The sequence below is a fragment of the Vulpes lagopus genome, chromosome 8 (assembly GCF_018345385.1).
Source record: "Vulpes lagopus strain Blue_001 chromosome 8, ASM1834538v1, whole genome shotgun sequence".
Lineage (NCBI taxonomy): Eukaryota > Metazoa > Chordata > Mammalia > Carnivora > Canidae > Vulpes > Vulpes lagopus.
This window is the reverse complement of record NC_054831.1, coordinates 71,335,878-71,350,444: the sequence shown is the minus strand read 5'-3', so window position 1 is coordinate 71,350,444 and position 14,567 is coordinate 71,335,878. Positions and strand designations below refer to the sequence as shown.

At 42.0% G+C, this 14,567-nt stretch overlaps 1 protein-coding gene across 4 annotated transcripts in view; it reads right to left on the bottom strand.

Annotated features, from left to right (window-relative positions):
* Positions 1–14,567, bottom strand: part of FAM107B (family with sequence similarity 107 member B) — a 224,793-nt gene that overhangs the window by 4,566 nt on the left and 205,660 nt on the right. For 2 of the 4 annotated variants that reach the window (XM_041766453.1, XM_041766455.1), the window contains one exon: positions 7,032–7,215. In XM_041766453.1, coding sequence (XP_041622387.1) covers positions 7,032–7,215 — 184 coding nt within the window. Of the gene's footprint in view, positions 1–7,031; positions 7,216–11,373; positions 11,476–14,567 lie in introns of all 4 variants that reach the window. The other 2 variants (XM_041766456.1, XM_041766454.1) reach the window with 2 other exon arrangements.

The following is a 14,567-nucleotide window of genomic DNA, read 5'->3' as shown; positions in this document are numbered from 1 at the left end:
AGATGGAGATGGTGATGATAGATGCCCAGAATATGAGGTGCCTCCACTTGAAGTTTTAGGGAAAGCTTTCCAAGATGGAGCCCCTGATCCCATGTACTAAAAGCAGCCTAAAGACAGGCCAGCACAGAAATTTAAACAGCAAAATGGCACTGGACCCTTCCAAAATTCTCAACTTTGTCAGAGGGTTCTTGAATATCTCCAGAGATGTCTAAAATGTCATCAATCCTGGGGATGTGTGGCAGCAGGGAACTCTGATCCCACCACCCCCAGGGCTCCTCACTATGGAACCACTTCAGATGTGTCGTTTTCTACTGATGGATGGAAACCAGGTTACAGGAAGTTCTACATTTCTAAGAGATAAATTAGGCTGTAATCTCTCTAGATGGGAGAAACAAAACCAAAACTTAGACCATTCTCTACTACCCCTCCACCCAAAATGTCTGAGGTAAGTCAAGGGCATTTCCTTAGATGGAATGTCTATGTTTAACCATTAGCAAGGACACTCCTTGTCTCAGTTTTCTACCATTTCCTTAAGGCTTCTGTAGGACAGGCTTTCAAGGTGCTCGCTCAGCCAGCCTCTCGTCTTCCCTTTCTCTGTAGCAAGTCTCCACTAGCTTATAAGTCATCTCAACTTGATATTAACATTTAGTAAGAACATTTAAAATGAAAATGAAACCACAAAACAGGAAGAACACTGTCAATTTCAGGCAGCACATGGTGTAAGTGATGGTGGGGGTGTTTACTCTCATGCTTCCACACACGTGCACACTTGACCTGACAGTGACTCAGGCTTTTCTGGGCAGCAACAAAAGGCCCTGCTGAATCCACCCAGAACTGAGATGAACCTAAGCACCTTCCCATGCACCGCCTGGTCCTGTTGATGGTGATTGCTAGTCTGTAAATCAGGAATGTATACCTGGGTGGTTGTTCTCTACACTATGTCAATCAACCAATGGCTCTCAGCATCTAGGAGTCATCTAAGAAACTGTTAAATAATTACTAAAGTGTGTGCTCTGGTTGTAGAAACTTAACAACACACTCATCTCAGAGTCTTTCAAGTACACACTACCACATTTACAAATGAATTCTTAATTTCACACTGCTTCATTTATTTAACTATAGTTTTTAAAAATTCTGGCATCTCTCCTATCTACATTTTTTTCAAATCAGAAAATTTTCAAAATTGTTGTTTACAGAGTAAAGATCAGTATATTCCATCGATAAAAGGTAGTTAAAATAACATATGGCTCCACTTTGCCAATTTTCACTAGAACTTTTGATAAAAAAGTATTAAAATTCAGCTAAAAAAAGAAGCAGCAAAAGACATGTGTAACTTTTATAATTTATAGTTTGGTTTGCAGTTATTAAGATCTTATAATATCTACAGAAGTATGGACAGATGATTCTGGAAATTAAATATGTGCAAAAAAATATTATGTGCTTATGGTACTTTGCTCACAGCAAATGTAGGAAAACTTGTTTGTAGATAATCTGACTAAAGACCCACTCAGTTTCATGACTATTAAAAAGCCTCAGTGTGATACCACAGACAGAATTAAGGGATTTAAATTTTAGGATTACGAATTTAGCTATCTGCGTAATTTAAATTTCAAACATTTTCCTTTCCCTTTATTTTACTGACAAAATTAACCTCAATGGTTATTAAATTCTTCTGGATTATGCAAAGGCTGTTGAACAAACTTTGATGTATGAACACTAAGCTGACATTCTGTTGCAGCCTATGAATGGGTTTAACTAATATCCAGTATTCATTTTCTAGTCAAAGATTTTACACAATGGTGGCAGTAAGACAAAATATTTAGTCACAGAAGGCTCAGGAAAATGGTGCTTATCTGATAAATGTTCTGCACTTACAGCAGTCAAAAAGTCATACAAATTTAGTTAATATTTTATCACAGCAGATCACTTCACTTTCTGGGCTGAATGGAAAAAGTCAAGCTTTGCCCATATGATTATGAGTTGAAAACTGGATCAGATTGCAGAAAGCGTGCCCAAAGACAGAAATGAGCCTCTCCAAATCTCATAAAGACTACAATGTCATTCTGTGCTTGGTTAACAGTTGATTTGCTTTAATCAATTCTGACATATATAATTAATAAGTACTTTCAATTCCTTTATGACTGACAGGTGGCTCAAGTCCTGGTGGTTTTGAACCAATCAACACCAGCAGTTATTTCTGAGTCTTTCAGTGGCCGTGACGTGACAGAAGGCCAAGACAATTTTTAAATTAATATGTGCTCTAGGGGTATCTGCGTGGTGCAGTTGGTCAAGCATCTGACTCTTAGTTTCAGCTCAAATTGTGGTCTCAGGGTCATGAGATCGAAACCTGTGTCAGGATCCCCACTCAGCATGGAATCTGCTGAAGTTTCTTTCTCCCTCTCCCTCTGCTCCCCCCTGCCCCCAATAATTCCCTCTGTCCCTCCTCCCAAAAATAAATAAATTAGAAAAATTAGTATGTGCTTTTTATAAAAAATTGGTTAGGAAACATAAATATATGTGAAATAAGGAGTAAAAGCACACCCAAACTATTCCTGTTAAACCAATCTTGGAAATACCACTTACATTGTATTCTTCTATGTGGACAGAACTGTATAAGGTACACCGTGGTGGCCCTTGTCCCACAGTGCTTCCTGTTCCTACACCCAGAGATAACTAAGAGTTTGGTCTGTGCTCTTCCATACTTTCTATATCCTGACAGAGCTCTTCCTCATTCTTCCCAACATCTGCCCAAGATACCACAGTACAGAAATGCCATAATTTTCCACTCCCTTGACAGACATTTAGGCTGTTTTCAATCATCCCCTATTAAAGGCAATGAGGCAATGAACTTCCTTGCATGTGTATACTTACGCTCCTATGTAAGTATTTCTGTTGGCTAGATTCACAGAAGTAGAACTGCTGAATACATCCAGGGGTGGGATGGAGGGGTCTACACTCACTCCACCTCCATCCCAGATGCAGAAAGCCTATGGAGCCAGAGGCAAGGGCGGGTCCAAACCCTAAGAGAACAAACCCCCTACCCACCCAGCCAAACATCTCCTGGCCTAATCTTTTTCTTAGGGTGAAGGGGGAGGGCTGCCTTTGGATTTCAAGCCCTTGACCTTTAATCTTGGAATCTCCTGGTATGGCTTGTCTTTTTTTTTTTTTTTTTTTAAGATTTTATTTATTTATTCATGAGAGACACAGAGAGGGAGAGAGAGAGAAAGGCAGAGGCACAGGCAGAGGAAAAACTGATTGAAGGATTTCTTTCTTTTTTTTTAAAGATTTATTTATTCATGAGAGACAGAGAGAGAGAGAGAGAGGCAGAGACACAGGCAGAGGGAGAAGCAGGCTCCATGCTGAGGGCCCAACGACGTGGGACTCTATCCAGGTCTCTAGGATCAGGCCCTGGGCTGAAGGCGGCACTAAACCACTGAGCCACTGGGCCTGCCCTGGCCTGTCTTATCTACATTTTTGGCTTGAGCCATGTCTACCTACATGGCTTATAAAAGCAAACATTTGTAATTCAACTTCCTATTATTTTTTTCCATGTGGTACAGCAACAATATTTATTGAAGAACTCTATGACTAGCAAAGCATGTAAAATGATCAACTAAAAGCATAGAGAACTGGAAACCACTAACTGGAAGGTAAAGTCAAAGAATCGATTTTAGGGATATGTTTAAGTGACTGGATATTCTATATTTGTGGCCAAAAGTACACTTAGTAGAGAAAATAGAACCTCTCTAGGTTATATGAGAAATATCTCTATTTAAGAGACCTCTTGAACACCCATCTGTCAACTACGAAAAATAATGCCTCTTGAAATGATGCCATTGTAACACATACAGAACCTGAGAACCTGACCAAGGGTCCTCAGAATCAGACAAAATGGCAGACTGTCAACAGTTTAAAATTTAAAGATTTTTAATCTGAAACTTAGCTAGGTCTGAGGATGCAAAGTAGAGGAGCTGAATTAGATCCTTGAAAGGGTATAGGTTTCAGAGCTAAAAAACTTAGCTAGGTCTGAAGATGCGAAGTAGAGGAGAATTAGATCCTTGAAAGGGTATAGGTTTCAGAGCTAAAATACTTAGAAGTAAAAGTAGTGATGCTGCTTTTATCTTGATTTCTAAAATGTAACCTGAAAAACTCTGTGAACCACCTGCTCCAGGGCTGTGAGCCATATTTGTGCATATGCAAAGGTGCAGGGCTTCACCTGTCGCATGCTGATCTCACTGCTATCTCCACTCTTTTCTCTTTTTTTCCCAATAATATTACTTGCCTTATCTACATGAACTGCCTTTAATTCCATGTTTATTCTGAGTTTTCTCTTACTTACACATCAAATAAGGGTGACCCCACGATAATACACGCTGGGTTACTGGAAAGATCACTGGGTAAGATAAAATATGGGAAGGCCCTTGACGAATTGTAGGAAAGTAAGCAGACTTTTATTACGACCTGAACCAGTAATCAAGTATAATTATCCTGTATAACCAAACACACATATTATCCATGTGAAACTTCCTGTCATTTGGCACAAAAATTTAGGGAAAAAAAAAAAAACAAAGTCCCTAGCAAGTACATGATGGAAGGTGAATAAAGAGAAGAAACCGCTGGAGAGGTTTCTCACAAACCAGTTGTAATTTCTAATGAGAGGACCCCCACCAAACTACGATTTTTATCTTGAAAAACCTGGAAACATAGGATGAGATGGATTCATTTTATTTGGAAACCTGCCTTACTGCCTTCCCCCTCCACCCCTCTTGATGTACTTCAAAAGCCACACCAGCACCCCTCAGAGGAAAAGAGGGAGAAGCAATGGGGATTTCCTGAAGATGCTCCCTGAGAACAGACCATGGATGGCAGAGTCATCTGTTTGTTATATTTATTATACACCAGTCATCCTAGTAGGACTTTGGACCTGTTATTCTTTAAGTTTTAGAAGAAGGATCTTTTTTATTCTCCACTTTATAAATGAAGCCACATCTCAGGAAGGCGGGTCTTGTCCAAGGTCATAAAGGTAGGTCAAGTCAAATGGCAAACCAGGATCTGGATGATTTCCCTCTAACCTCAAAGCGTCCTCTCTACACTGTGGTACTCAAGGGAACAGACTGATCTCCCAGATTACTTGAGCTGGGCCTGGCTAGAGTCACCATGTGAACGAGGACAAGGGATCTCAGGCCAGAGAACATCAGGCAGAAGGGAGGTCCATTTTCACAAAAGTGTGTATTCTAGAAAATCTGGCAACAGATTCTCTACTTTCTAGAGATATATAACCCAGGGTGCTAAATACATTTCTGTGGAATAATTTGTAGCCTCTAATTCAGAGAACAGTTGTTCTGCCAATGTTGGTTTTACCTTTGCCTCTATTCTGACTTGGAGCCTTTATTCATAAATAGAACAGAAAAACAAACCAACCCTTGTTTGAGAGAAAATGTCCCTCAGAGATCAATGGAGTCCCCTATTCCCGTTTTACAGATAAAGGAACTGAGGTCCAAGAAGGAAAGTAGTTAGTGCTGACTTATAATGCTCTTTTGGAGCATATCAAACTTGTGATCTTCGTATCAAAATGCAGGCATCATTTCCCAGACAAGACTGCCTCCAAATTCTGTGGCCTACTTAGGAATGTACATATTCTTGTTTTGCTTTGAGCATGATGATACCAAATCTGTATTTTTTTTTTCCTTCTATGTGACAAAGACAGTTAGAAGCTAAGCACTTATTCAGAATGGATCAAACTTGCATTCAATTTCATCAGCATGAATCCAATGGCATACTAGTACATGCTGGTAACAAAAAGAAGGTAGTAAGTCACATTCCCAGTCTGGAGGAAGGGCGATTGACAATGAACGCCTCAGCAGGAGTTACAAATTCTGGCAGGGGTACATGAGGGAAGGAGGACTGCCCCTTCACAACCTCTTTATATTTTTTTGTTTTTAAATTAGGCCTTCCGTCTAAAACATGACCCTCTGCTTACCTTGGTCTACATATCCTTCAGTTCAATGGTTAGCTAACTAGGGCTTGCTTGGCAAAGAGTGAGGGGATGACTGACCTGTGGTCCCACAATTCAGATCAACAGTTTCATTCTGAAGGTCTGAGAATAGCTCTACAGGAAGCTTAATAGGTTTTGGATAATGTAACTAATTTTGTGTCCTAATACATAAAAAGTACCTTTGTATCTTCAGCTCGCCTAGTCAATTGGCCCTGCCCAAAATCACTTAAAAAGCAGACTACGTCAACCCAACATCCAAACATTTTTGTCATTTTTATGACACACGTAGAGCTGACAAATGGTCTACAAAGAAGATAAAAGGCAAATGTTTTCTTCCCTTTAAAAAAATTAATAAAAATGATCATAGTAATAATTTTAGTGTTACTTAAAAAAAAAGAAAGAGGGTTCTTGTATATTATTAAGTTGATGTAGTTCTAGAGACTTCTCCTTGCCACTCACAAAGGCTAAAGCAGGCAGTATTATATGTGATTCCTACATTTCCCCAAATGTAAGGAGCAAATTCAGAGTTTTTACGAATCCAAGAAATAATGTATTTCTCTTCAACTTAGGATATTATCTTTTATCCTTAATCAATCCCCTTCCATACAAATTCTACAATATATGTCCATCTGAGAAGGCGACAGAGTCCTGTAGATCATGGAGTAAGAGTGGTAGTGGCAGCTATGCAGATGACCTTATTACATGAAGGGATGCCCTGGGTCAGACTAGAAGGAATAAGACAGCCTTAAATACAGTCAAGAAAAGAATTAAAAAAAAAATCTCTGGGGGATCCCTGAGTGGCGCAGCGGTTTGGCACCTGCCTTTGGCCCAGGGCGCGATCCTGGAGATACGGGATCGAATCCCACGTCGGGCTCCCGGTGCATGGAGCCTGCTTCTCCCTCTGCCTATGTCTCTGCCTCTCTCTCTCCTCTCTGTGTGTGTGTGACTATCATAAATAAATAAAAATTTAAAAAAAAAAAATCTCTGAAGTCAAAGTCCCCAAAGTCAAACTTTGCTCGAGAAACCACTATAATACCTTTTTTGATTCATGAGAAGTTCTCTGTGAAGATCCTGATGGTTGCGGGACGTTTTGACAGGATTGACTAGTTTCTGAGGCCTAATTAGCTCAGGATTGTCATCTTCTATGTAGTCTGGCTCGGCCATGATGTTTCTTGGGATGAGATATGTATCCTTAAGGTCAGTATCCTCAGATGGGCCGTCTGAAATACAAAGGGGAGATCATCTATAAGCTCTTCTGCTGAAACATCCTGTGCAACACACTTGCCCTCAAAACAAATCTGACCAACATGTTATCCTTGTGGGCCCACTTGGCTGCTTCATGGAAAAATATGTGAAGTTTTGTGAAAGCCATGGGAAGAAGAATGGCTTTGTTGTTTTGGGTTGCCCGTGATTAAAGCAGAGGGGTCCCATAATCTGACTCTGGTCACAACTACTCACACCTTGAGGAATTTCAGGTCACATAGGATGCTTCCCACCAACATGTCTCAAGCCCAACTTAACCCCATAACAAGCAATACCCTGGCCACCTGACTGAAGTGCTTCATTGCTTTCCACCACCCCAAATGATTATGCACTGACAATGTACAGACGCCTGATATCCATCAACGTCAGGAGGTTTCTGGAACACAGAGCCCTCTGTTCCTTATGCTGCCACCGGCCGGGGTCTCCTCTCCCCTCTCATGAGCACCCTGTTCACATCTTCTCAGGTCCCTCCTCAAATGTCACCTCCTCAAAGAAGTCTGACCTCTTACCACCACACTTAAACCTGCAATCCCAACCCCTGCTCTTCCCTGCTTTGCCAATACTACAGATTTTGCTTGTTACTAGCTCTCAAAGCAAATGCTTCTGGGGGGCAGTGGTTTGGTCTTACCCCCTGCCACACACACAGACACACACACACACACACACACACACACACACACACAAACACAAACACACATGCCCTAGAAAAGTGCCAGGAAGGAAGGAAGTTCCAGAGAGGAAGAAGGGAGGATGCCTTGTATTGAAAGCCTATCCATACAAGTTTTTTAGTAAGGAGGACAAGCAGTCACTGGAGTACAGAAGAAGAAAAATTGATGTAACGCCTAGGCAGAGACACATAGCCTTTCCGGTTTCAGATTCCAGACCAGTACAGTGAAATGAACAGATGATAATCCCTAGGGTCCCTTCCTCCATGTTCAATTTGAGCTGCTCATCCTAGGATTCAAGTGTACGTGACCTCCCCAATAAGAGATGCTCCTGGACAGCAGGACACATTCCCCTGTAGCTATCCGGGGGCAGTGTGCAGCACAAGGTGAGTGTTCCATGAACATATGTGATCCTTAATGAGACAGAAGAACACACTCAGTGAGGGCAAGAGCTGGGAGCAAGAAGGCTAATGGGCATCCTGCTGGAAGTAGCCCACAGGTCCATCAGGCAGGCATCCCATTGCTGTAGACTCCTAGGTTCTTCTCTTGATGATGACCTCAATCCTGTTCCCTTGCCCTCAAAACAAATCTGGCCAATATTTCAAGATAACTAATGTGGCATTTTCTGCTTCCCTGTTCCTGCATGATGATTTTATTTCCCAAACCAAAAAGCAGATGCAGAGCCAGACTAAGGCAGAGTATTAGGCATTGGGCCTTTCCTTGGAAGTCCAGAGAACATGCTTACTAATCCTTTGGCCAGCTTTATGCCTTTAAATGAAACAGTGATCATAGAACAGGGGAAGTTTGGGAGGGGGATGTGCATGTGAATGGACTCACACCCAATACTGCCACCTTGCCCCACCTCCCCTGGGACAGCAAAATAATCATCACCTACATGCCTTCCCAGTCCAGCAGTGGTGGTGATGTACTTTCGTCATGAAATGCACCGACACAGGGTAACCACATGTTTCTGTCTATTCTCCCCAAGGACTAGAACCACTTCTTTTGCAGTTTTAAATCCCCAAGTCCAGCAATGTGCCTGGTACATGGTAGAAGGTGAATAAACGCTGAACCAAATAAAATCTGGTCTAAACTGAAAAAGTGGAGAGGTCCTCCAGAAATAAGCTCCTTAACGGAAGACAAGCTCCATCTTTATTTCTGCCCATGACATCAACCCACCGAGCAAACATCTAAGTAACTGTGTGCTTATTTATATGCTGACAGACTAAAGGAGGAGAGAACACATGGTATGTTTCCATGGACTCTGGACATGGGGGTGGGGGGTGGACAGTGGAAAAAATAAAGAGGTGTTTTCAACTAAAAATTTTAAAACAAAAACAAAAAATGGGTTCAGTGGTACTCAGCTACAAACAGGAGTTTTGCTTTCAAAGTCATTAAAGATGTCTTCCTGAACTATCCCAAAACACCATTGTACTCTTCCACATCCAAAGGGAAATGCGTTCCAAGTGGCAGCCAACAACTACTCAGAGCCAGTACCTGACCTAGCAACACATACAACATGCCACATCTGATCCTAGCAACAACCCAACGAGGAAAAGAATTAGAATCTTTGCTTTGCAGACAATAAAATGTAGAAACAAACATTAAATAACTTGTTCATACTAATAATTACTAGTAAGGTAAAGAACTAAAATGAATGCCCGCTGGTCTCAAAACTCATGCTCAATCAAATTTGCTATTTTTATAATGAATCTTTTGAAGATTATGTGAAAATAAAGAGGTTAAAAATCCAAAGAATAAATAAATCAACTAAAATAGCAACATTGCAGATGTGTTATTCATTTATATATTTTAGGTTCAATGGCATAATTGAGGCTCAAAATTACTAAACATTGAGACATATATAACAAATTACACCAAGTGTTCCTTGAACATTATTTGCATTGATCTTTTATTTTATTTATTTTTTAAAAGATTTTTATTTATTTATTCATGAGAGAGAGAGAGACAGAGACACAGGCAGAGGGAGAAGCAGGCTCCATGCAGGGAGCCTGACGTGGGACTCGATCTCGGGTCTCCAGGATCATGCCCTGGGCTGAAGGCAGCGATAAACCGCTGAGCCACCTGGGCTGCCCATGCATTGATCTTTTAAATAAGAACACCTACTTAAAAAAAAAATAAATAAATAAATAAATAAATAAATAAAATAAAAAAATAAAAAAAATAAAAAAATAAAAAAAATAAAAAATAATAAAAATAAAAAAAATAAAAAAAATAAAAAAAAATAAGAACACCTACAACCAAAAAAAAAAAAAAGAACACCTACAACCTTCAATGATTGGAGAAACACAAACCTTGCACATGGAGTATTAGTGAACCCATCGCAGCCGGCCTGCCTTTAATGCACTGGCCCACACAAAATTGTGCTCCTTGGATGAAATGTAAAATGCACCATACACACCTCTGTGCAGTCCCAGTTGTCTTTAAAAACCAACAGTAGTTTCATTCTCATTAATCAGTAGATAAGAAGGCCTACAGGATTCCGTAAAATAATCTGTTTCTCTGTTCTAAACCACGGGTAATCTCCATGACACCAAATCAAAACAGATTACAGCCTCCTAAGGTATTACATACGGGAGGGTGAGCCCTGTGGACTTGTGGAAAAACAGCACTCCACAGAGAGGGAAGAGCTCATGCCCAGGCCATGAGGTAGGAGTGTGCCTGGTGAGTACAAGAAGAAGCAAAGAAGCCAGTGAGGCCGGAGGCAAGGGAGTGTCAGTGAGGACACAGAGGTAACAGCTGAGGGAGGGAATGGGGGTGGAAGGGCCAGATGTTGTGGGAGCATGAGGGCCACCGTGAGGACTGCTGGCCTTTACTCAGGAGATAGTGGAAAAGCCATTCAGTGTTTGAAGCAGAAAAGTGACAAGATCTGACTCCTATTTTTAAAAGACTACTCTAGTTACAGAATTTAGAACAGCAGCAGCAGGCAGGGAAAGAACTAGGCAGGAAGCTATCGCCATGATGAGGGTGACAGATGGTTTAGACCAGGGTGCTTGCAGCACAGGTGGGAGGACAGACGGTCAGGATAGACTCGGATAAGAAAGCCTCCGGGACTTCCTGGAGGACTGGATATGAAGTGTGAAAGGCACAGGAGAATCAAGGGTGACTCCGAGGTTCCTGGCCTGAGCAACGAGGAGGTCAGTCCGTACTCTCAGGCAGGGAGGCCGTGAGGGGAGCTGGACAGGAGATGAGCCCAGGAATCCCGTTTGGGAGACGCAGAATTTAAGGTACTTGCTGGACAGACGTCCAAGCGGTGACAGCAAGGCTGTGAAGGCAGTCAGTACTCAACCCCTGGGTGACTCTTTCCTTTGTCTCACTAATCTGACCTCCGCGGTCTCTCACTTCAGCCATCCCCGCCTTGCCAGCCCCCATCCTCTGCCCCTCCATTCGCCTGTTCTCACTAGCAGAGGCAACATAAACATAGCTCACCTATGTCTCCTGTCAGCACTGGGGTACAGGCATCATCTTGGGCCCTGGTGCCAAGACTCCGAGAACTTCCAGTGTGCAGAATGAAAAGCTTCAGTTCTGAATCTAGAAAACAAGTTCCAGCTTGGAAACTTTTCTGATTCCTCTTTAGATTTAGTATCTGGGAAGTGCTCTTCTCCCAGAGGACCAGTGTAGGAAGGTGGTAGCGTGTCTCCTACTGGACTGAAGCAGACACCCTTACAGGTGGAGGAAGGGGTGTGCAGGAGGAGTTCTGCTGCAGGCGAAGGTGCAAACACTTCCCTTCAATTCTTTCCTCACTGACTGGCCCTTCTTCACAACCGGGACTGGGACATGAGAGACGGAAGGCTCTCAGCCTGAGTCCAGTGTAGCTCTGAGGTTTCCTTATAGCCCCTCATGAAGTAGACCAGGCCGGAGTCTGGGCAAAGGTCACTTAGAAAGAAGGGGGTGAACTGGCAGGGAGCAACCTCTATAAAGCTCCAGTACTCGTGGCAGTGGCAGTGGCTGCGAAGGATCTGGATTCTGGTCATTTCTCAGCGACTTTCCCCCCTGGAGCCAAGACCAACACGTGGAACCTACATTCTTATTCAACTTTCTTCCCTCTGCCAACCATCCTCCTCATCACTACCAAGGCTGGAAAATGCCATCCTGATCCTAAGGGAATTCTTCCATTCAGAGATCCTATCTTCCAGTTGAGCTCTACTTAAACTAAAATGAACATGCACTGCTCCCCCAAATTTTCATTTCCCTGCATTCCTCACCAGCATGCCTTTGCTAGCACCATTCCTTCCAGCAGAGATGCTGATCCTCTTCCTACCCTATCCCAGAACTGCCACAAAGCCAAATCTCACTCATCCCTTCAGATCCAGATAAATGTCACATCTTCCACACTTTTCCTAATTCCCCAGTTGCGATTAAAGTCTCTGACTTCTCAAAAACAAAAGAAGTTTCTGTTTCCTCTTCCTACTACTCACCAATCCCCAAACCTACTGTTCCAGCGATACAAATATATATCGTCAACTCTTCACTGCAAAGACCATATCTGTTCTATATTCACGTTCCTCAGACTCCCAGGACTGAATCAATAAATGTTTAAATTAGGTAACGGAGTCCTGGGTTAACACCCAGTAGAGGGAGCCCCTGAGCTGTCTGACGTCCTAGCAACAAGGCGTTTGTACAGGGCTGAGAATGGAGTTGAGAAACCAGGTCTCCTCACGGAGAATCAGGCAATCCAGAAGCCTGACAGACAAAAAAGATGAGACAGAACTATCTGGAAGGAAAAGTACTTGGCATTTGGGTATTATCATTACTACATGAAACACTCTTCCAGAAATAAACATGAAGACATTTTTGTCATACTCCCCTGATCAGATAAAATTTTAAAAGTTACAAATCAGTTTAAGTTTCAAGTTGATAAGGGAAAACTAGTGCTGGCTCAGTGTAGGAGAAATAAAACTGGCTTGAAATCTTGAACAGAGCTTAACTTCCCTGACTCCCCGTTCGCCCATCTGTTAAACTGACTGTTGTAAGAACTGGCTGAAATGTAGATTTAAGTACTCTGTACAATATCTGGCATGTCTGTGGGAGCTCAACAAATAGAAGCTATTACTAAATAAACTATGTGACCAACACCATGACAGAGTTTATTTAGAGGTCTGGGAAACCTGACATACAAAACTTCACCTCTATAAGCCTTGTTTTCTTCAAAAACATAAGAGTTTGACTAAATGACCCACAGACCTTCTCATTGATAAGAGTCAATTGTTCTAAGGCCCATTCAGGCTACAAACAAATATCAAGAACCTTCTGAAAAGTATAAAAAGGTTGATCACACCCCTTCAAGGTGCTCCATGGAGTTCTGAATGGCTCAGTCAGAGTATAGGGAACAGCAAGAAACAGGCCTGACAGAGAAAAAAGGACCTTTTATACTGCTCTGAGACAAAGGGGGTTTGCTGAAATATTTTAAGAAGTTTAATAACACAGAATTGCATCTTAGACAGATACTAAGTACATCTGAGGCAGGTATTTGAAGCAAACCTAAAAACTCAGTCTTAGACCAGGAAGAGGCAGGGACACCTTCTAGTACCCAAAGGCATTAGACGAGAGCCTGGAGGACCTTTGAGGCCGCAGGCCCAAACAGCATGCACTGAAAAACACCACCTGATGAGACTTCGGCCTTTAATTTCTGCAAATCAATAGAAGTCATTACTAAACTCTGCTATTCCCAAGGTCAAGAAATCCCAACATTATAATGGATTTTGAATCCTTGCTTTTCATTGTTTTCCCTACCGGAGGTTGATTCTGGGACCACTCCATGCCTACACCAGGCATCCTGTGTTGATTGCTTTCCAGAGGTAAATAACCATTCCCACAGAAAAATTATACAGGATTAATAAAACAAGTATTTCTTGGATCATATTGCAGTTTCCTCTTCATACTATTTTGGACACTAGTAGTTCATCTGCATATCAGAAAGATAAAATTTAAAACCTAATCCTATGAGATTTAAACCTCAAATTTTGAGATTATACTAAGTTTTACGTTTACCTAAATATTTAAAATCAAATTCTACCTAGAAGCACTAATAATTGAAGTCTTTTAAACAACACCTGAAACATGGCAATGAATGCAGGTGTCCTACAGGTTACAGCTATACTATAACCAGTCAAAGCAAAACAATTAAACTTCTGAATTGCTACAACTACTTCTGGCAAGTTAAAAGTAATTCCAAAGCATTTTTTGGGAGTGGCTGTTTCCCAGGCTGGCTCTAACAAATTCTAGTGACCCTCTGACAAAACTCTGATAGAGCCAAGTTACTTCAGATTGCAGGCAGGCCAAGTCCAGGCCTAGGTCAGCTAAGGATGGAAAGCCTGCCCTCGGCACCCACTATTCCCAGAAGGGCAGCAGCTGTGAGAAGAAAGTTGTGAAGCAGAGTGAGTTAAGGCAAGAATGGTTCCCCAACAGCCAAGGGTTTCACTGACAAACTCCTGACTAGCCTGGTCCTCAGGCGAACCTGCAAATTCATCAAGAACAGTGACAACAACTGGTACCCTAAGGCGTTAGGAGAGCCCAGGGGGCCTTAGTGGCCACAAACCTAAACTAAGGCTTAGAAATGACAGCCAACCAGAGCCATCTGCACAAGCACAGAAACATTACTTTTTCTGCTCTGCCCACTCCAC